General features: G+C 38.2%; 1 protein-coding gene and 8 non-coding genes across 9 annotated transcripts; all 9 read right to left on the bottom strand.

Moving 5' to 3' along the window:
- Positions 1–182: 182 nt before the first annotated feature.
- LOC146551720 (U4 spliceosomal RNA) lies at positions 183–322 on the bottom strand. The gene has a single exon (XR_014890088.1). It is a non-coding gene; the product is annotated as a U4 spliceosomal RNA (small nuclear RNA).
- Positions 323–671: 349 nt separating this feature from the next.
- Positions 672–811, bottom strand: LOC146551719 (U4 spliceosomal RNA). The gene has a single exon (XR_014890086.1). It is a non-coding gene; the product is annotated as a U4 spliceosomal RNA (small nuclear RNA).
- Positions 812–996: 185 nt separating this feature from the next.
- LOC146551718 (U4 spliceosomal RNA) lies at positions 997–1,134 on the bottom strand. The gene has a single exon (XR_014890097.1). It is a non-coding gene; the product is annotated as a U4 spliceosomal RNA (small nuclear RNA).
- A 349-nt stretch (positions 1,135–1,483) lies between these two features.
- Positions 1,484–1,623, bottom strand: LOC146551717 (U4 spliceosomal RNA). The gene has a single exon (XR_014890085.1). It is a non-coding gene; the product is annotated as a U4 spliceosomal RNA (small nuclear RNA).
- A 393-nt stretch (positions 1,624–2,016) lies between these two features.
- Positions 2,017–2,156, bottom strand: LOC146551716 (U4 spliceosomal RNA). The gene has a single exon (XR_014890084.1). It is a non-coding gene; the product is annotated as a U4 spliceosomal RNA (small nuclear RNA).
- Positions 2,157–2,914: 758 nt separating this feature from the next.
- LOC146551715 (U4 spliceosomal RNA) lies at positions 2,915–3,054 on the bottom strand. Its single transcript, XR_014890089.1, has one exon. It is a non-coding gene; the product is annotated as a U4 spliceosomal RNA (small nuclear RNA).
- Positions 3,055–3,239: 185 nt separating this feature from the next.
- LOC146551714 (U4 spliceosomal RNA) lies at positions 3,240–3,379 on the bottom strand. Its single transcript, XR_014890083.1, has one exon. It is a non-coding gene; the product is annotated as a U4 spliceosomal RNA (small nuclear RNA).
- A 509-nt stretch (positions 3,380–3,888) lies between these two features.
- LOC146551713 (U4 spliceosomal RNA) lies at positions 3,889–4,028 on the bottom strand. The gene has a single exon (XR_014890082.1). It is a non-coding gene; the product is annotated as a U4 spliceosomal RNA (small nuclear RNA).
- A 4,383-nt stretch (positions 4,029–8,411) lies between these two features.
- LOC146551712 (uncharacterized) lies at positions 8,412–15,938 on the bottom strand. Its single transcript, XM_085258267.1, has 2 exons — positions 13,661–15,938; positions 8,412–10,968 (listed from the first exon to the last, which is right to left on the bottom strand). The coding sequence occupies exons 1-2, from the start codon at positions 15,892–15,894 to the stop codon at positions 8,712–8,714; spliced, it is 4,491 nt and encodes a 1,496-aa protein (XP_085114393.1). The 5' UTR covers positions 15,895–15,938; the 3' UTR covers positions 8,412–8,711.
- Between the last annotated feature and the right edge of the window lie 5,194 nt (positions 15,939–21,132).

The raw sequence follows: 21,132 nt of genomic DNA, 5'->3' as shown, positions 1-21,132 counted from the left end.
CATAGCTGACTGTTTCAAGTCATCAAGGGGAGTCAACAAGGCAAATCACAGTGCTGTCAAATGTTAAATGATGCAAGAACTGATTGGGTTTGATAATACCAGACACCTTCCCTCAACAAAAGCAACGGATAGAAATAGGAAATTGAAAACGCCAGAAATTAACATTGAAACAAATTACAAAGTCTCCTGAGAGACCAGCAAAAATTGCCATAGCTGACTGTGTTTCAAGTCATCAAGGCGGGAATTGGTTAAAGTTTTCAACCAGCAATAATCACGTCTCAGTAGAACTTCATAGACTATGAAATTGCCTCCGCACAAGAATAACCAGTGAGTTTCAGCTTTTCAGATGGGTATGAATCAACACTCACATCACTGATGGTGCACTTTCAAATGTTGGGTGATGCAGGAACTAACTGGGTTTGAATTGGGGTATTACTCACGTGATTGGTTGATCATTTGGAAATCCCGCCCATTTATTGGTTCAGTTAATTGTATGCATTGACCAAGAGCAAAGGGTCAATACTTTGCTTCACTCGAAGAAGGACTTTAATCCCATCTTGTGTTAATTTTGTCAAGATCTCCTAATACCTGACAACTTCCCTCAATAAGTATGACAGATAGACATCGTAAATTGAAAACGCCAGAAATTAACATTGAAACAAATGACAAAGTCTCCTGAGAGACCAGCAAAAATTGCCATAGCTGACTGTGTTTCAAGTCATCAAGGCGGGAATTGGTTAAAGTTTTCAACCAGCAATAATCACGTCTCAGTAGAACTTCATAGACTATGAAATTGCCTCTGCACAAGAATGACCATTGAGTTTCAGCTTTTCAGGTGGGTATGAATCAACACTCGCATCACAGTGCTGTCAAATGTTGGGTGATGCAAGAACTGATTGGGTTTGATAATACCAGACACCTTCCCCTCAAAAAAAGCAACGGATAGAAATAGGAAATTGAAAACGCCAGAAATTAACATTGAAACAAATGACAAAGTCTCCTGAGAGACCAGCAAAAATTGCCATAGCTGACTGTTTCAAGTCATCAAGGCGGGAATTGGTTAAAGTTTTCAACCAGCAATAATCACGTCTCAGTAGAACTTCATAGACTATGAAATTGCCTCTGCACAAGAATAACCAGTGAGTTTCAGCTTTTCAGGTGGGTATGAATCAACACTCGCATCACTGATGGTGCACTTTCAAATGTTGGGTGATGCAGGAACTAACTGGGTTTGAATTGGGGGATTACTCACGTGATTGGTTGATCATTTGGAAATCCCGCCCATTTATTGGTTCAGTTAATTGTATGCATTGACCAAGAGCAAAGGGTCAATACTTTGCTTCACTCGAAGAAGGACTTTAATCCCATCTTGTGTTAATTTTGTCAAGATCTCCTAATACCTGACAACTTCCCTCAATAAGTATGACGGATAGACATCGTAAATTGAAAACGCCAGAAATTAACATTGAAACAAATGACAAAGTCTCCTGAGAGACCAGCAAAAATTGCCATAGCTGACTGTGTTTCAAGTCATCAAGGCGGGAATTGGTTAAAGTTTTCAACCAGCAATAATCACGTCTCAGTAGAACTTCATAGACTATGAAATTGCCTCTGCACAAGAATGACCATTGAGTTTCAGCTTTTCAGGTGGGTATGAATCAACACTCGCATCACAGTGCTGTCAAATGTTGGGTGATGCAAGAACTGATTGGGTTTGATAATACCAGACACCTTCCCCTCAAAAAAAGCAACGGATAGAAATAGGAAATTGAAAACGCCAGAAATTAACATTGAAACAAATTACAAAGTCTCCTGAGAGACCAGCAAAAATTGCCATAGCTGACTGTTTCAAGTCATCAAGGCGAGTCAACAAGGCAAATCACAGTGCTGTCAAATGTTAAATGATGCAAGAACTGATTGGGTTTGATAATACCAGACACCTTCCCTCAACAAAAGCAACGGATAGAAATAGGAAATTGAAAACGCCAGAAATTAACATTGAAACAAATTACAAAGTCTCCTGAGAGACCAGCAAAAATTGCCATAGCTGACTGTGTTTCAAGTCATCAAGGCGGGAATTGGTTAAAGTTTTCAACCAGCAATAATCACGTCTCAGTAGAACTTCATAGACTATGAAATTGCCTCTGCACAAGAATGACCAGTGAGTTTCAGCTTTTCAGGTGGGTATGAATCAACACTCGCATCACTGATGGTGCACTTTCAAATGTTGGGTGATGCAGGAACTAACTGGGTTTGAATTGGGGGATTACTCACGTGATTGGTTGATCATTTGGAAATCCCGCCCATTTATTGGCTCAGTTAATTGTATGCATTGACCAGGAGCAAAGGGTCAATACTTTTGTTGCGGCTCTTCCAACCAGTGGCCGCGGCAGGCTAAACATGAGGACACCGATGACGCGCAACAATTAACGCACAAAACACTTCTGTATCATTTGCTTCTTTATTTACACATGCCACTGTCCAAACTACAAATCAGCACATGGGATCAACTGTCAAACAAACGCACAGAATATCAAATCATTCAAATTGCGGTATGTTGCGCTATGTTGCGGTCAACAGAAAGTTTTGCCTCGTGCTCACCCTACCTTCTGCTCATCACATCAGGTGCTGTGCACAAGTGAGTGCAACCACATTTACCTTATACCACACCCATGAGACACGCCCCACACCCATGCACCAATACAGTGAGTCCATTTAAACCAACCCACTTAGTCAGACGGAAATAACTCACATGGCTCCTACAACTTTGCTTCACTCGAAGAAAGACTTCAATCCCATCTTGTGTTAAATTTGTCAAGATCTCCTAATACCTGACAACTTCCCTCAATAAGTATGACGGATAGACATGGTAAATTGAAAACACCAGAATTTAACATTGAAACAAATGACAAAGTCTCCTGAGAGACCAGCAAAAATTGCCATAGCTGACTGTGTTTCAAGTCATCAAGGCGGGAATTGGTTAAAGTTTTCAACCAGCAATAATCACGTCTCAGTAGAACTTCATAGACTATGAAATTGCCTCTGCAAAAGAATGACCATTGAGTTTCAGCTTTTCAGGTGGGTATGAATCAACACTCGCATCACAGCACTGTCAAATGTTGGGTGATGCAAGAACTGATTGGGTTTGATAATACCAGACACCTTCCCCTCAACAAAAGCAACGGATAGAAATAGGAAATTGAAAACGCCAGAAATTAACATTGAAACAAATTACAAAGTCTCCTGAGAGACCAGCAAAAATTGCCATAGCTGACTGTGTTTCAAGTCATCAAGGCGGGAATTGGTTAAAGTTTTCAACCAGCAATAATCACGTCTCAGTAGAACTTCATAGACTATGAAATTGCCTCTGCACAAGAATAACCAGTGAGTTTCAGCTTTTCAGCTGGGTATGAATCAACACTCACATCACTGATGGTGCACTTTGAAATGTTGGGTGATGCAGGAACTAACTGGGTTTGAATTGGGGGATTACTCACGTGATTGGTTGATCATTTGGAAATCCCGCCCATTTATTGGTTCAGTTAATTGTATGCATTGACCAAGAGCAAAGGGTCAATACTTTGCTTCACTCAAGGTTCAAGGTTCTTTATTTGTCACATGCATAGTCATACAAGTATAACACACAGTGAAATGTAGCCTGACACGCTCCTCAACATGTGCAAAAATTGTGGGAGGGTGTAGAGGAAGAGCTGACTGTTTCAAGTCATCAAGGCGAGTCATCAAGGCGCATCACAGCACTGTCAAATGTTAAATGATGCAAGAACTGATTGGGTTTGATAATACCAGACACCTTCCCCTCAACAAAAGCAACGGATAGAAATAGGAAATTGAAAACGCCAGAAATTAACATTGAAACAAATTACAAAGTCTCCTGAGAGACCAGCAAAAATTGCCATAGCTGACTGTGTTTCAAGTCATCAAGGCGGGAATTGGTTAAAGTTTTCAACCAGCAATAATCACGTCTCAGTAGAACTTCATAGACTATGAAATTGCCTCTGCACAAGAATGACCCATGAGTTTCAACTTTTCAGCTGGGTATGAATCAAAACTCGTATCACTATGGGGCGCCGTTTGTAAAGTGAAACATGCTGAAATTAACGGCAACATTTTTCCACATTTAGCTCAACACAAGTCATTTTTTACAACATTTAGTAAAATATTTGTAACTTTTCATATTTAAAACAGAATTTTAAATGCTAAATCTAAATGTCAAATATTCAATCTAAATGTTAAATCTAAATATTATATTTAAATCTAAATGTTCAGTTCAGTTCTTTTTTATTTTAAACATATACATTCACCAACATTTCATAAAATCATTCCATACAGTTGTTTGAAAAGGAGTAGGCAGAAGTATATACTTATTTAGCCCTACCCCCTCAGGTTTACATCCTCATCATCTAAATTTGAACAACAAAAACGTATACAATGTCTTCAACTTAGAACATAACATCTCAAAAAAATATTTTCACATGTTCAACTAAAACTATATTTAGATTTGCTAATTTGCAGAAGAAAATAAACATGAGTTTGACTGCTGTCTTGGGTTAATTGCATTTTCTTCATTCTTATACTTATTAAATATTTCTTTTTTGAGTTTTATTTTAAACTGTTTTATATCACTACTGACTTTTATTTCTTCTTTTAACTCATTCCAGAATTTAACTCCCGCTATTGAAATAGACATCCTTTTCAATGTTGTTCTTACTCTTTGTAATTTTAAATTCCACTTCCCTCTAAAATTATACCTCCCTTCTCTTTCTAAGAACCATTTACTTATTTCGATTGGGAGCATTCCTTTCCTTACCTTATATATTATTTGCACTGTTTTAAACTTCACCAGATCCTGGAATTTTATAGCTTGCGTCCTAATAAAGAGTGCATTTGTGTGACCCCTATACCCCTCCTGATTTATTAGTCTAATGGCCCCATTCTGCATTATGATTATAGTCTGAATATTACTTTTATATGTATTTCCCCAAACCTCTACACAATAACTCATGTATGGTAATAGCAAAGCACAATATAACATATACAATGTTTTCCTATCCAGAAATTGTTTTACTTTCCCCAAGACAGCAATGCCCCGTGCTAACTTTCCCCTCACATAAGTGATGTGTGATTTCCAACAGGCCTTTTGATCAATGATCACACCAAGAAATTTTATGGCATTAACCCTTTCTAGATATATATTATCGACACAAATTTCAATGTTAATGTTTTTCTTATAGTTTCCGAATAACATAAATTTTGCTTTATTTAAATTTAAGGACAATTTGTTTCTATCAAACCACTTCTTTAATATATTTAACTCCTGTGTGATCACCTCCAAAACCTGTTGAAATTCCGCACCTGAACAAAGTATATTGGTATCATCTGCAAAAATTACAAACTTCAGTATCTTCGATACTTTACAAATATCATTTATATACATAATAAACATTTTCGGACCTAATACTGATCCTTGAGGTACTCCACATTCAATATCCATCAATTTAGATTTAAACTCATTTATTTGTACATATTGCTGTCGATTCATCACATAGCTGTGTATCCAATCGAGTACCACACCCCTGAACCCATATTTTTCCAGTTTGATTTTTAGAATTTCGTGGTCAACAGTATCAATGCTTTTTTTTAGATCTAGAAAGACTCCAAGTGCATACTTCTTGTTATCCATACATTCTGTTATTTCTTCCATTAAATCCATCAATGCCAAAACTGTTGATCTATTATTTCTAAACCCATACTGGCAATTTGCCAACAAATCATGTTTATCCACAAAGCTATCAAATCTTTTTAGAAATAGTTTTTCCAGTATCTTAGAAAACTGGGAGAGTACCGACACTGGTCTATAATTTGTAAAACAATGCTTTTCACCTGATTTATAAATGGGAATAATTTTTGCAACTTTCATTTTTTGTGGAAAAACCCCTTCCTGGAAAGACAAATTAAAAATATATTGTAGTGGTTTTACAATACCATCAATTACTCTCTTTACCGTTAACATATCAATATCATGACAGTCAGTACTTGTTTTGTTCTTAAGTCCACTGACAATATCATATTTCTCCTTCTCTTCCACTGCTCTTAAAAACATTGAACTTGCATTCCTTTCAATGTTTCCTCCAGTCTCCCTTTCTATCATATCAACCTTTATTTCCGCAGCCAGTTTTGGCCCTATATTTACAAAAAATTCATTGAATCCATTTACTACTTCGTTCATTTTACTAATAGTATTTGTCCCTTCCGTAAAATACCCAGGGTAGTCAGTAGTCCTTGGTCCATTTTTTATTATACTATTTAATACCTTCCATATCCCTTTCATGCTATCTTTATTATCTTCTAACTTTTTGATGAAGTATTCTTTTTTACAAGTTCTCATTATGTTAGTTAATTTATTTTTATACTTTTTATATTTATTTTCAGATTCTGTAGTTCTCTTTTTAATGAATTATCTATATAAGATGGGGTTTTTTTTACAGGCATTTTGCAGTCCCTTTGTCATCCATGGTCTTCCTGCATACTTGTCTTTCCTGTTGACTTCAATGAGTAGGCTGTTTTCCTCTAATAAGGCCACGAATATGCTTAAGAATGCCTCATAGCAGGGACGTGCAGAGAGGTTTAAAGGGGCGGGTGCTCAAAGTTAAAAAGGGGCACATTGAACCATGCTGAATAACAACAACACACATTCATCAAGAATCTAATATGGGAAGGGCAGGGCTGTGTTGATCTGAGACTGTAGACATTAAAAAGTCCACAGGAGAGATGGTAGCTGATTAAACAAGTTTCATGAGATAATAACAAAATGCAAAGATTGGTGACAGCGCTTGGAACCATAAGGCAACGAAAAACTGTGACATAAACTCGGCTCTGCCTGTGAATCACTCTTTGCTTCTCTTCTTCCTTCCTTCCCATCATTTCATATATCACTCTCCACTTGCTGTCTATCTGAGAACAAGGCACAACTTGCTATTGCAATAAACTATAATCTAATTATCCACACCTAACAACTCTTGCACTTAATCTATAATAAAATGATGACAGCAAAATGTTATAGCCCTGCCTTTAGTAGCCTCATACAGCTCCTACTGTTTCCTCCTCATGTCCTTACCAGCCATGTCTGCACAATGTTATATCATGAGTAATATTTTTTTAAATCCAGCTAAATAAAACACACACATGCACACACAGTGACATTTTAGACCTTCTTCAGAATACTGTATATACTATGGGCATCCTTACATTATTATTTATTACTAGAGCTACAATAATAAAGCAATGAGGAGGGGGAAGTAATAAATATGAAATAATGTATTTATGATGATTCCATTTGTTTCACTATCCACTCTGTGCAGGGCAAAGCTTATTACATTTTTAAACTGTAGAGATACAATAATTTTACTGCTGTAAAATCCAACTTTTGTCTTATTTAAAATATAAATCTAATATAATCTGCTTCTTAATGTATGTTCTTTAAAATACAGCGTGTGTTTTTTAATATATTATAATTATAATAATTATTATGTGGACATGCATATTAGATCGTTTTTTAGTGAAATATAATCCCTCCAGAAAGGCAGGAAATGCCCAGAAACTTACTTTAAAACTAAATATGTTCCCTAAAACGGTGACAGAGCTACAGACCCATGACAGCCTTACACAGGTAGCCAGCAGCTATGACCAGCACTACTTGTGCAGTTAATAAAAGGACAGGTAATGTTTGTCGCGCTGTTGCACACACAGCACGCTCGTTTGTTTCAGTTCGTCAGTTGCAACAAGACAGCTTACCAACGTGTACGTAATAAGCTAATACTCCTGTGTGCTACACACTACAGTGTGCGCTGTACACCTACTTACTGGGTTTGTCGCATCAGTCTGTGTCTCTGAGTTAACTTGTGTTTCTCCTACAGCTCCGGACCGCAACAAATGCGCGTGCTCTTTGTGAGCTCGTTCCCGGCTCGTAACCAGCGCGTTCTGCCGTCGAGGGCGATCATTGGTTAAATGTGATCATGTGACTGATGCAAGCCAGATCCTTTTATTTAGCAAAACTATGATTAATAGTTAAATATTATTGTTGAGGGGCACAGACAGGACTCCGCACGCACACACACATAAAATAAATAAATAAATAAATAAATAAAATTTAAAAGTTGCCTCAACAAAAGGGCACTTTGGGCACTCATCAGGAAAGGGGCGGGTGCTCAAGCCCCTCTAGCCCCCCCTCTGCACGTCCCTGGTCTCTATCCATCTAGTATTAAATCTTTCTGGGAAACAAGTATGTATATTATGCACACACACAAACACACATGCAGCTATTACCTATTTCTTGTTTTTATACCTAAGATGAATTATTGTTGAATGAAGACATTTTTCAAACAAATGTAAAATGTGGGCAATTGTGTTTATTGGGTAAAGGAAAAGGCAGAAGGGGGGGAAAGGATAGAAAGAATGAAAGAGAGAGATGAGAGAAAACCCCAACAATCCCCTCTGAGCAAGCAGCAGGCGACAGTGGATAGGAAAAACTCCTTTTAAAGTGAAAGACACCTAAAGGAGAAACCTATGGCAGAACCAGGCTCAGGAGGGGGCAGTCAACTGCCGGGACTGGTCGGGGGGTGAGGGTGAAAAAAGAAAAAGGAGGGAGGGGAAGGGGGGAAATGAAGATGGAATAGAGGTGGAGGAAGACGAGCTTACATCAGGTGAGAAGCAGCAGTGCCCCTCCTCCAGAACCAGTGGAAGCGTTTTTTCTTCTTTTTCAGATACTCTTCCACCAGCACTTTTTTCTCAATGATGAGGGTTTTCAGCTCATCGATTGTTTCTGCGTTTTCTTTCTCAAGTTTGTTGCATCTTTTCACCATGTCTTCTAATTGTTCTTGTTTTTCTTTAAGCTTGTCTTTCAGTTCTTTAACTATTGCCTCCTCTATTCGCTTTGCCTTGTGCACATCTGTGTGCATGTCTTCCAGCTGCTGGTTTCTCTTCTGGATTTCTTGAAGTCTACACTGCAGGTCTTTATGTGTTTTCTGTTGTTCTTGCTTTTGCGCCTGGATTTCAGTGTTTTTGTACTTCAAGGTCTTAGAAAGTTCCTCAAGTTCGGTATTTTTTCTCAGCATCTCATTGATGCTACTCTGCATCGCTGAGCATTGTTTTTCCAGCTTTTTCTTTTCTTCTTCCAGTACAGTTGATTTGTACTTTGTTTCGTTATACAATTCTTGGAGTGCTTGATTTTTCCTCTGGAGATGAAGTTTTTCTTCTTCCTGTTGTATTTTCTGTTGGTCTTTTTCTTGAAGAAGCTCTTTATTTCCGTGCACTTTTTTATCAAGCCTGATTTGGAGCGATCTGTGTTTTTCCTCCATCTCGTCAAGCTTGGAGTCCATTTCTTTCTGTTTCATTTCCAGTTTCTTCTTGTCTTGAAGCAACTGTTGACTTTTGTGCAGAGTTTTGTCATGTTTCACCTGCAGCGCTTTGTATTTTTCCTCCATGGCTTGGAGTTTGCTCTGCAGGTCTCTCTGCTCTACGGGCTCTTGTTTCTTTTCTTGGAGGTTCTCCTTATTTCTCTCCAGAGCTTCATCAAGCATTACTCGCAAGCCTTCATTTTGTTTCTCAATGTTCCTCAGCTTGCAATCCATTTCTTCCTTTTTTATTTTCTGTTGGTCTATCTTGTGAAGAAACTCTTTATTTCTCTCCAGAGCTTCATCAAGCATCACTTGCAAGCCTTCATTCTGTTTCTTGATGTGCCTCAGCTTGCAATCCATTTCTTCCTTTTTTATTTTCTGTTGGTCTTTCTCGTGCAGAAATTCTTTATTTCTCTCCAGAGCTTCATCAAGCATTACTCGCAAGCCTTCATTTTGTTTCTCGATGTTCCTCAGCTTGCAATCCATTTCTTCCTGATGTATTTTCTGTTGGTCTTTTTCTTGAAGCAGCTCTTTATTTTTGAGCAGTGTTTCCTCAAGAGTTAGTTGCAGCATTTTCAGTTTTTCCTCCAAGACTTCAAGCTGGGAGTCTGTTTCTTTCTCCAGCATTTCTTGTTGCTCTCTCTCTTGAATGAACTCTTTATTTCTGTGCACTGTTTTCTCAAGCTTGATTTGGAGCGATCTGTGTTTTTCCTCCATCTCGTCAAGCTTGGAGTCAATTTCCTTCTGTTTCATTTCCATTTGCTTCTTGTCTTGAAGCAACTGTTGACTTTTGTGCAGAGTTTTGTCATGTTTCACCTGCAGCGCTTTGTATTTTTCCTCCATGGCTTGGAGTTTGCTCTGCATGTCTCTCTGCTGTGTGGACTGTTGCTTCTCTTCTTGGTGGATTTCCTTCAGTTTTTCCAGAGCTTCGTCAAGCTTCTCTTGGAGCTCCTGATTCTTCTTGACCATGTTTTCCTGTTTTATGCTCTCTTTTTTCTCCTTTTGGAGCAGATCTTTATTTTTTTCCAGAGCTCCATCAAGCTTTTCTTGGAGCTCCTGATTCTTCTTGAGCATTTTATCCCCTTTAATGCTCTCTTTTTTCTCATTTTGGAGCAGATCTTTAATTTTTTCTAGAGCTTCATCAAGCTTTTCTTGGAGCTCGTGATTCTTCTTATCTTGGAGAGCCCATTGTTTCTCCTCAATAATACCTTCCCTTTCCTGAAGCTGGTAGGATAATTTTTCTAATTCAGCGCTCTTTCTCTCATTTTCTTCTGTCAGGATCTTAATCTTTTCTCTGTTCATGAGATTTTCCTTCTCCATTTCTTCCAATCGCTTTTCCTCTAATTCCACCTGTTCATCCCAAGGAAGAGAGCTGATGTAAGGGTCTAGGGACTCATACCATGGAATAGAGCTGGGGTCAGCTTCTTGTCTTTCTTGCTCTTTCTGAGACATGTTGGAGTCTGTATACCGTGAGTACGAAAAGTATCCAGATGTTTGAAAATGCTTTACTGGTGAACGTTTGAATGCTGCTAACATAAGTGCTGCAAATAACGGACTGAAAGTTGTACCTCCTCACCCCTATTTATGGATTCAGAAGCCTGTGACATCACAATTCCATAAGCCAATGAGGTTGTCACATGACATTCTAGAATGAGGTCATGTTTTTGTATGAATTTTTTAAATAACATCAACATTCCGTAAGCCAATGAGGTTCTTACATGACTTTTGAATGAGGATAATTATTTTGTGTTAATCGACATAGCCTGCTGCAGCTCAGAGCTCATGAGCTCAAACGATCCTCCAACCTCAGCCTCCCGGTAGCTTGGATTACAGGCACGCGCCACCGCACCCGGCGAGAAGCAGCTACGTTAACAGGGCTTTTAACTATGTCTGAGGTGACATCATGACACTAACCTGCTGCCCATCATTAGCAAAGTTGTAATGATGGGCAGCAAAGATGAGGAATGAATGGTGCACAATTGTTATATGCAAGTTTTTAGAAAGCTCGTGGTTAACCCAAGAGTATTTTGTCACAATATCAAGAAGAGTAAAGCTTCAATGTCAAGAATAGATAGGAATATAGGGAATTATATATTTTTATTTAAAGACAGGACTCACATGTTTTCATTTCTAGTCTTTAAAACCTGTCTCTATCAGGGACGTGCAGAGAGGTTTAAAGGGGCGGGTGCTCAAAGTTAAAAAGGGGCACATTGAACCATGCTGAATAACAACAACACACATTCATCAAGAATCTAATATGGGAAGGGCAGGGCTGTGTTGATCTGAGACTGTAGACATTAAAAAGTCCACAGGAGAGATGGTAGCTGATTAAACAAGTTTCATGAGATAATAACAAAATGCAAAGATTGGTGACAGCGCTTGGAACCATAAGGCAACGAAAAACTGTGACATAAACTCGGCTCTGCCTGTGAATCACTCTTTGCTTCTCTTCTTCCTTCCTTCCCATCATTTCATATATCACTCTCCACTTGCTGTCTATCTGAGAACAAGGCACAACTTGCTATTGCAATAAACTATAATCTAATTATCCACACCTAACAACTCTTGCACTTAATCTATAATAAAATGATGACAGCAAAATGTTATAGCCCTGCCTTTAGTAGCCTCATACAGCTCCTACTGTTTCCTCCTCATGTCCTTACCAGCCATGTCTGCACAATGTTATATCATGAGTAATATTTTTTTAAATTCAGCTAAATAAAACACACACATGCACACACAGTGACATTTTAGACCTTCTTCAGAATACTGTATATACTATGGGCATCCTTACATTATTATTTATTACTAGAGCTACAATAATAAAGCAATGAGGAGGGGGAAGTAATAAATATGAAATAATGTATTTATGATGATTCCATTTGTTTCACTATCCACTCTGTGCAGGGCAAAGCTTATTACATGTTTAAACTGTAGAGATACAATCATTTTACTGCTGTAAAATCCAACTTTTGTCTTATTTAAAATATAAATCTAATATAATCTGCTTCTTAATGTATGTTCTTTAAAATACAGCGTGTGTTTTTTAATATATTATAATTATAATAATTATTATGTGGACATGCATATTAGATCGTTTTTTAGTGAAATATAATCCCTCCAGAAAGGCAGGAAATGCCCAGAAACTTACTTTAAAACTAAATATGTTCCCTAAAACGGTGACAGAGCTACAGACCCATGACAGCCTTACACAGGTAGCCAGCAGCTATGACCAGCACTACTTGTGCAGTTAATAAAAGGACAGGTAATGTTTGTCGCGCTGTTGCACACACAGCACGCTCGTTTGTTTCAGTTCGTCAGTTGCAACAAGACAGCTTACCAACGTGTACGTAATAAGCTAATACTCCTGTGTGCTACACACTACAGTGTGCGCTGTACACCTACTTACTGGGTTTGTCGCATCAGTCTGTGTCTCTGAGTTAACTTGTGTTTCTCCTACAGCTCCGGACCGCAACAAATGCGCGTGCTCTTTGTGAGCTCGTTCCCGGCTCGTAACCAGCGCGTTCTGCCGTCGAGGGCGATCATTGGTTAAATGTGATCATGTGACTGATGCAAGCCAGATCCTTTTATTTAGCAAAACTGTGATTAATAGTTAAATATTATTGTTGAGGGGCACAGACAGGACTCCGCACGCACACACACATAAAATAAATAAATAAATAAATAAATAAATAAAATTTAAAAGTTGCCTCAACAAAAGGGCACTTTGGGCACTCATCAGGAAAGGGGCGGGTGCTCAAGCCCCTCTAGCCCCCCCTCTGCACGTCCCTGGTCTCTATCCATCTAGTATTAAATCTTTCTGGGAAACAAGTATGTATATTATGCACACACACAAACACACATGCAGCTATTACCTATTTCTTGTTTTTATACCTAAGATGAATTATTGTTGAATGAAGACATTTTTCAAACAAATGTAAAATGTGGGCAATTGTGTTTATTGGGTAAAGGAAAAGGCAGAAGGGGGGGAAAGGATAGAAAGAATGAAAGAGAGAGATGAGAGAAAACCCCAACAATCCCCTCTGAGCAAGCAGCAGGCGACAGTGGATAGGAAAAACTCCTTTTAAAGTGAAAGACACCTAAAGGAGAAACCTATGGCAGAACCAGGCTCAGGAGGGGGCAGTCAACTGCCGGGACTGGTCGGGGGGTGAGGGTGAAAAAAGAAAAAGGAGGGAGGGGAAGGGGGGAAATGAAGATGGAATAGAGGTGGAGGAAGACGAGGTTACATCAGGTGAGAAGCAGCAGTGCCCCTCCTCCAGAACCAGTGGAAGCGTTTTTTCTTCTTTTTCAGATACTCTTCCACCAGCACTTTTTTCTCAATGATGAGGGTTTTCAGCTCATCGATTGTTTCTGCGTTTTCTTTCTCAAGTTTGTTGCATCTTTTCACCATGTCTTCTAATTGTTCTTGTTTTTCTTTAAGCTTGTCTTTCAGTTCTTTAACTGTTGCCTCCTCTATTCGCTTTGCCTTGTGCACATCTGTGTGCATGTCTTCCAGCTGCTGGTTTCTCTTCTGGATTTCTTGAAGTCTACACTGCAGGTCTTTATGTGTTTTCTGTTGTTCTTGCTTTTGCGCCTGGATTTCAGTGTTTTTGTACTTCAAGGTCTTAGAAAGTTCCTCAAGTTCGGTATTTTTTCTCAGCATCTCATTGATGCTACTCTGCATCGCTGAGCATTGTTTTTCCAGCTTTTTCTTTTCTTCTTCCAGTACAGTTGATTTGTACTTTGTTTCGTTATACAATTCTTGGAGTGCTTGATTTTTCCTCTGGAGATGAAGTTTTTCTTCTTCCTGTTGTATTTTCTGTTGGTCTTTTTCTTGAAGAAGCTCTTTATTTCCGTGCACTTTTTTATCAAGCCTGATTTGGAGCGATCTGTGTTTTTCCTCCATCTCGTCAAGCTTGGAGTCCATTTCTTTCTGTTTCATTTCCAGTTTCTTCTTGTCTTGAAGCAACTGTTGACTTTTGTGCAGAGTTTTGTCATGTTTCACCTGCAGCGCTTTGTATTTTTCCTCCATGGCTTGGAGTTTGCTCTGCAGGTCTCTCTGCTCTACGGGCTCTTGTTTCTTTTCTTGGAGGTTCTCCTTATTTCTCTCCAGAGCTTCATCAAGCATTACTCGCAAGCCTTCATTTTGTTTCTCAATGTTCCTCAGCTTGCAATCCATTTCTTCCTTTTTTATTTTCTGTTGGTCTATCTTGTGAAGAAACTCTTTATTTCTCTCCAGAGCTTCATCAAGCATCACTTGCAAGCCTTCATTCTGTTTCTTGATGTGCCTCAGCTTGCAATCCATTTCTTCCTTTTTTATTTTCTGTTGGTCTTTCTCGTGCAGAAACTCTTTATTTCTCTCCAGAGCTTCATCAAGCATCACTTGCAAGCCTTCATTTTGTTTCTCGATGTTCCTCAGCTTGCAATCCATTTCTTCCTGATGTATTTTCTGTTGGTCTTTTTCTTGAAGCAGCTCTTTATTTTTGAGCAGTGTTTCCTCAAGAGTTAGTTGCAGCATTTTCAGTTTTTCCTCCAAGACTTCAAGCTGGGAGTCTGTTTCTTTCTCCAGCATTTCTTGTTGCTCTCTCTCTTGAATGAACTCTTTATTTCTGTGCACTGTTTTCTCAAGCTTGATTTGGAGCGATCTGTGTTTTTCCTCCATCTCGTCAAGCTTGGAGTCAATTTCCTTCTGTTTCATTTCCATTTGCTTCTTGTCTTGAAGCAACTGTTGACTTTTGTGCAGAGTTTTGTCATGTTTCACCTGCAGCGCTTTGTATTTTTCCTCCATGGCTTGGAGTTTGCTCTGCATGTCTCTCTGCTGTGTGGACTGTTGCTTCTCTTCTTGGTGGATTTCCTTCAGTTTTTCCAGAGCTTCGTCAAGCTTCTCTTGGAGCTCCTGATTCTTCTTGACCATGTTTTCCTGTTTTATGCTCTCTTTTTTCTCCTTTTGGAGCAGATCTTTATTTTTTTCCAGAGCTCCATCAAGCTTTTCTTGGAGCTCCTGATTCTTCTTGAGCATTTTATCCCCTTTAATGCTCTCTTTTTTCTCATTTTGGAGCAGATCTTTAATTTTTTCTAGAGCTTCATCAAGCTTTTCTTGGAGCTCGTGATTCTTCTTATCTTGGAGAGCCCATTGTTTCTCCTCAATAATACCTTCCCTTTCCTGAAGCTGGTAGGATAATTTTTCTAATTCAGCGCTCTTTCTCTCATTTTCTTCTGTCAGGATCTTAATCTTTTCTCTGTTCATGAGATTTTCCTTCTCCATTTCTTCCAATCGCTTTTCCTCTAATTCCACCTGTTCATCCCAAGGAAGAGAGCTGATGTAAGGGTCTAGGGACTCATACCATGGAATAGAGCTGGGGTCAGCTTCTTGTCTTTCTTGCTCTTTCTGAGACATGTTGGAGTCTGTATACCGTGAGTACGAAAAGTATCCAGATGTTTGAAAATGCTTTACTGGTGAACGTTTGAATGCTGCTAACATAAGTGCTGCAAATAACGGACTGAAAGTTGTACCTCCTCACCCCTATTTATGGATTCAGAAGCCTGTGACATCACAATTCCATAAGCCAATGAGGTTGTCACATGACATTCTAGAATGAGGTCATGTTTTTGTATGAATTTTTTAAATAACATCAACATTCCGTAAGCCAATGAGGTTCTTACATGACTTTTGAATGAGGATAATTATTTTGTGTTAATCGACATAGCCTGCTGCAGCTCAGAGCTCATGAGCTCAAACGATCCTCCAACCTCAGCCTCCCGGTAGCTTGGATTACAGGCACGCGCCACCGCACCCGGCGAGAAGCAGCTACGTTAACAGGGCTTTTAACTATGTCTGAGGTGACATCATGACACTAACCTGCTGCCCATCATTAGCAAAGTTGTAATGATGGGCAGCAAAGATGAGGAATGAATGGTGCACAATTGTTATATGCAAGTTTTTAGAAAGCTCGTGGTTAACCCAAGAGTATTTTGTCACAATATCAAGAAGAGTAAAGCTTCAATGTCAAGAATAGATAGGAATATAGGGAATTATATATTTTTATTTAAAGACAGGACTCACATGTTTTCATTTCTAGTCTTTAAAACCTGTCTCTATCAGGGACGTGCAGAGAGGTTTAAAGGGGCGGGTGCTCAAAGTTAAAAAGGGGCACATTGAACCATGCTGAATAACAACAACACACATTCATCAAGAATCTAATATGGGAAGGGCAGGGCTGTGTTGATCTGAGACTGTAGACATTAAAAAGTCCACAGGAGAGATGGTAGCTGATTAAACAAGTTTCATGAGATAATAACAAAATGCAAAGATTGGTGACAGCGCTTGGAACCATAAGGCAACGAAAAACTGTGACATAAACTCGGCTCTGCCTGTGAATCACTCTTTGCTTCTCTTCTTCCTTCCTTCCCATCATTTCATATATCACTCTCCACTTGCTGTCTATCTGAGAACAAGGCACAACTTGCTATTGCAATAAACTATAATCTAATTATCCACACCTAACAACTCTTGCACTTAATCTATAATAAAATGATGACAGCAAAATGTTATAGCCCTGCCTTTAGTAGCCTCATACAGCTCCTACTGTTTCCTCCTCATGTCCTTACCAGCCATGTCTGCACAATGTTATATCATGAGTAATATTTTTTTAAATCCAGCTAAATAAAACACACACATGCACACACAGTGACATTTTAGACCTTCTTCAGAATACTGTATATACTATGGGCATCCTTACATTATTATTTATTACTAGAGCTACAATAATAAAGCAATGAGGAGGGGGAAGTAATAAATATGAAATAATGTATTTATGATGATTCCATTTGTTTCACTATCCACTCTGTGCAGGGCAAAGCTTATTACATTTTTAAACTGTAGAGATACAATAATTTTACTGCTGTAAAATCCAACTTTTGTCTTATTTAAAATATAAATCTAATATAATCTGCTTCTTAATGTATGTTCTTTAAAATACAGCGTGTGTTTTTTAATATATTATAATTATAATAATTATTATGTGGACATGCATATTAGATCGTTTTTTAGTGAAATATAATCCCTCCAGAAAGGCAGGAAATGCCCAGAAACTTACTTTAAAACTAAATATGTTCCCTAAAACGGTGACAGAGCTACAGACCCATGACAGCCTTACACAGGTAGCCAGCAGCTATGACCAGCACTACTTGTGCAGTTAATAAAAGGACAGGTAATGTTTGTCGCGCTGTTGCACACACAGCACGCTCGTTTGTTTCAGTTCGTCAGTTGCAACAAGACAGCTTACCAACGTGTATGTAATAAGCTAATACTCCTGTGTGCTACACACTACAGTGTGCGCTGTACACCTACTTACTGGGTTTGTCGCATCAGTCTGTGTCTCTGAGTTAACTTGTGTTTCTCTTACAGCTCCGGACCGCAACAAATGCGCGTGCTCTTTGTGAGCTCGTTCCCGGCTCGTAACCAGCGCGTTCTGCCGTCGAGGGCGATCATTGGTTAAATGTGATCATGTGACTGATGCAAGCCAGATCCTTTTATTTAGCAAAACTATGATTAATAGTTAAATATTATTGTTGAGGGGCACAGACAGGACTCCGCACGCACACACACATAAAATAAATAAATAAATAAATAAAAAAAATTTAAAAGTTGCCTCAACAAAAGGGCACTTTGGGCACTCATCAGGAAAGGGGCGGGTGCTCAAGCCCCTCTAGCCCCCCCTCTGCACGTCCCTGCCTCATAGGCTTTATTGACATACAATAGTCCAATCTTGTTTTATTAACTCATTTTTGAGACACTGCATTGTCTTTTCTGTTCTAATTGTTTTAGATATTGTCTTACATTCATTTCTATGAACTTCATAGCAACAGTCATAAGTTACAAAAACTGGCAAGTCACTTATATCATTTATCAATATCCCCCCTTTTATATTTTCTTCCATTACATTTGTAAAAATATTATCTAATAGAGTTGCACCATGAGTGGTTATTCTCGTCGGTCTTGTTATCAGGGGAAATAATCCCATACAATACATTGAATCAATAAATTCTTCAATTCTCTTATTATGATTTGGGTTCAATAAATCAATATTAAAGTCTCCACAGATAAACATTCTTTTCTGATTCAGATTTGTATACAAGTCCTCCATAATGTCCTTAAAAGTCTCAATCTTTGACCCTGGTGCTCTATATATGCAACTGACAATCATATTTTTCTGTTTTTTCATATTTATTTCCACTGTTATACATTCCATCACTCCATCTACCACCCTCGTCATTCTTCTCATTTTTTCAAACCTTAAATTTTTATCAACATAGAGTGCCACCCCACCTCCTTTTTTATTAGTCCTATCTAAGTGGAGGAATTCATATCCCTCTATCTCAAAATCCTCTTCTTTTCCAGTGTTTATCCAAGTCTCTGATATTGCTATTACACCAAATGGTTGATTAAACTGTGCTATATATTCTTTAATAAATTGAAAGTTTGCATATAGACTTCTACTATTGAAATGAACCATGGTTATATTCTTACCCCACTCTAGGTTCCTATTAAATAGTTCCATTGTATAATAATTACAGTCCTTTAACATTTTGGTAAAAAAAATTACAGTCAGGATCTATATTGCTATCATACCCCAGTGTCCCACTTTCAACATCCATTTGATTTGTTACTTGAAATCTGTCAGACATCTGACTTTATTATATATCTTATCCACATACCATCACCTTTAACAATACTTTGTCTAAGCCAAGTACCAACCAATTTGACAATTCATTGAAAGTACCATCGACCATCCCAATGCTTTGCCTTACATTTTATCAGCCGTATTTTTCTAATTCTGTCAGCTCTTTAATGACTAAGACCTTTGCCTGCTCCGGTGTTCCATTTAACTTAATGAACACCTTACAATCTGATGTCCAGGTTGACTGTATTTTCTTCTGTTTTCTTAATAATCTTGCTTGTCTTGCAATATCTGCGTTTTTCTTGATTAGGTATTCATTAACGTACACATTCGTTCCTTTCAACTTTCTTCCTTGCTTCAGAAGCTCTTTCTTCTGCTTCTTATTAAAAAATCTTATAATAATGGCAGGTTTTTGATTCTTGTTTTTTGTTAAATGTTAAATCTAAATATTATATTTAAATCTAAATCTAAACGTTAAATCCAAATGTTAAATGTTAAATCTAAATGTTAAATCTAAATGCTAAATTTTAAATCTAAATGTTTAGGCTAACATGCAAATTTATTGCACGGATCAGCGGAAATACCAAAATAAAAGCTTTCCGAAAACCTCCGGTGCAAAAGTGTGCCGGTAGTGGTCAGACACGTTCTCACTCCCAAAGCGTAATAATTTTCGCTAGGTGACAAATTGTCAACATTTTATGCTTTCGGGTACCCAACACGTTCCTAAATGACGGCATCGGAAAAAGGAGAGCACATGAGAACCGTTTGGATTCAATCTACAGATGTTCTTTCATTTTCTAAAAATTGCTTTGGAAAACACTATTTTACGTCATTTAACTGCTAGTAAAGGTTGGGAATAAGGTTATAGTAAGGGCTAAGGTTAGGTTTAGGGCTGGAACACATGGCTGGAACGTCTATTATGACGGGACCGTCATTCCACTGGAATTCAGCCATAACCCGACCATGAGAAAGCACGTCCGGCGATTTAGCTGAAAACATCGGAAGATCCGTTTTGTCGGCCCTCCAAAGGTTCAGCAGTACTGCACTCTTAGCAGCTGCAGTCTCCACTTTACAATCGCTGCAGCACATGTCCAGCAAAATCGCTGGACATGCTCGTAGGCAAGAAGTGAAGCAGCACATGGCGGGGAGAAGTGAGGAGGAGAACAGACACAATTTTGCACCAGAGGTTTTCGGGAAGCTTTTATTTTGGAATTTCCGTTGATCCGTACAATAAATTTGCATATTAGCCTAAACATTTAGATTTAACATTTAACATTTAGATTTAACATTTAACATTTAGATTTAAATATAATATTTAACATTTAGATTTAATATTTAACATTTGATGAAAAGTTACAAATATTTTACTAAATGTTGTAAAGAATTACTCGAAAAAGCATGTTTCACTTTACAAACGGCGCCCCATATATCACAGCTGACTGTCTTCAAATCCAACAAAAGTAGTATCAAACGTTTGTGCTACGTTTGTGCTGGTTTGTGCTGCAAAAATTTTCGTTTGTGCTACTATCATTTTAAAGATATTAATAAAAATTTCTAGAGGTCATCAGAGGTCAACCAGCCCCCCCACATTAATTAAATCAAACAAAATGGGTGTCAATCAACTGTGCTACGTTCAGTGTTAAAATTTTCCTTTATGCTGCCTCTGTTTTAAAGATATTAATGAAAAGGTAAAGGTCAAAAGGTCAACCAGCCCCCTCACATTACCCAAATCAAACAAAATTGATGTCAAACGTTTGTGCTACGTTTGTGCTACGTTTGTGCTGGTTTGTGCTGCAAAAATTTTTGTTTGTGCCGCTATCATTTTAAAGATATTAACAAAGATTTCTAGAGGTCAACAGAGGTCAACCAGCCACCCCATATTAATGGAATCAAACAAAATTGATGTCAAGCGTTTGTGCTGGTTTGTGCTGCAAACGTTTTTGTTTGCGCTGCTAACATTTGAAAAATTTTAATAAAATAACGTCTTGATGCGTGCTTAATCATCCAGGTAAGTAAATCCCAAAAGGTTGATTCTGTTC

The sequence above is a fragment of the Mchenga conophoros genome, linkage group LG19, assembly GCF_057382185.1.
Source record: "Mchenga conophoros isolate Kocher_MC1m ecotype Shallow Benthic linkage group LG19, M_conophoros_male_GT1.1, whole genome shotgun sequence".
In the NCBI taxonomy this organism is placed as follows: Eukaryota; Metazoa; Chordata; class Actinopteri; order Cichliformes; family Cichlidae; genus Mchenga; species Mchenga conophoros.
This window is presented reverse-complemented; position numbering and strand designations above follow the sequence as displayed.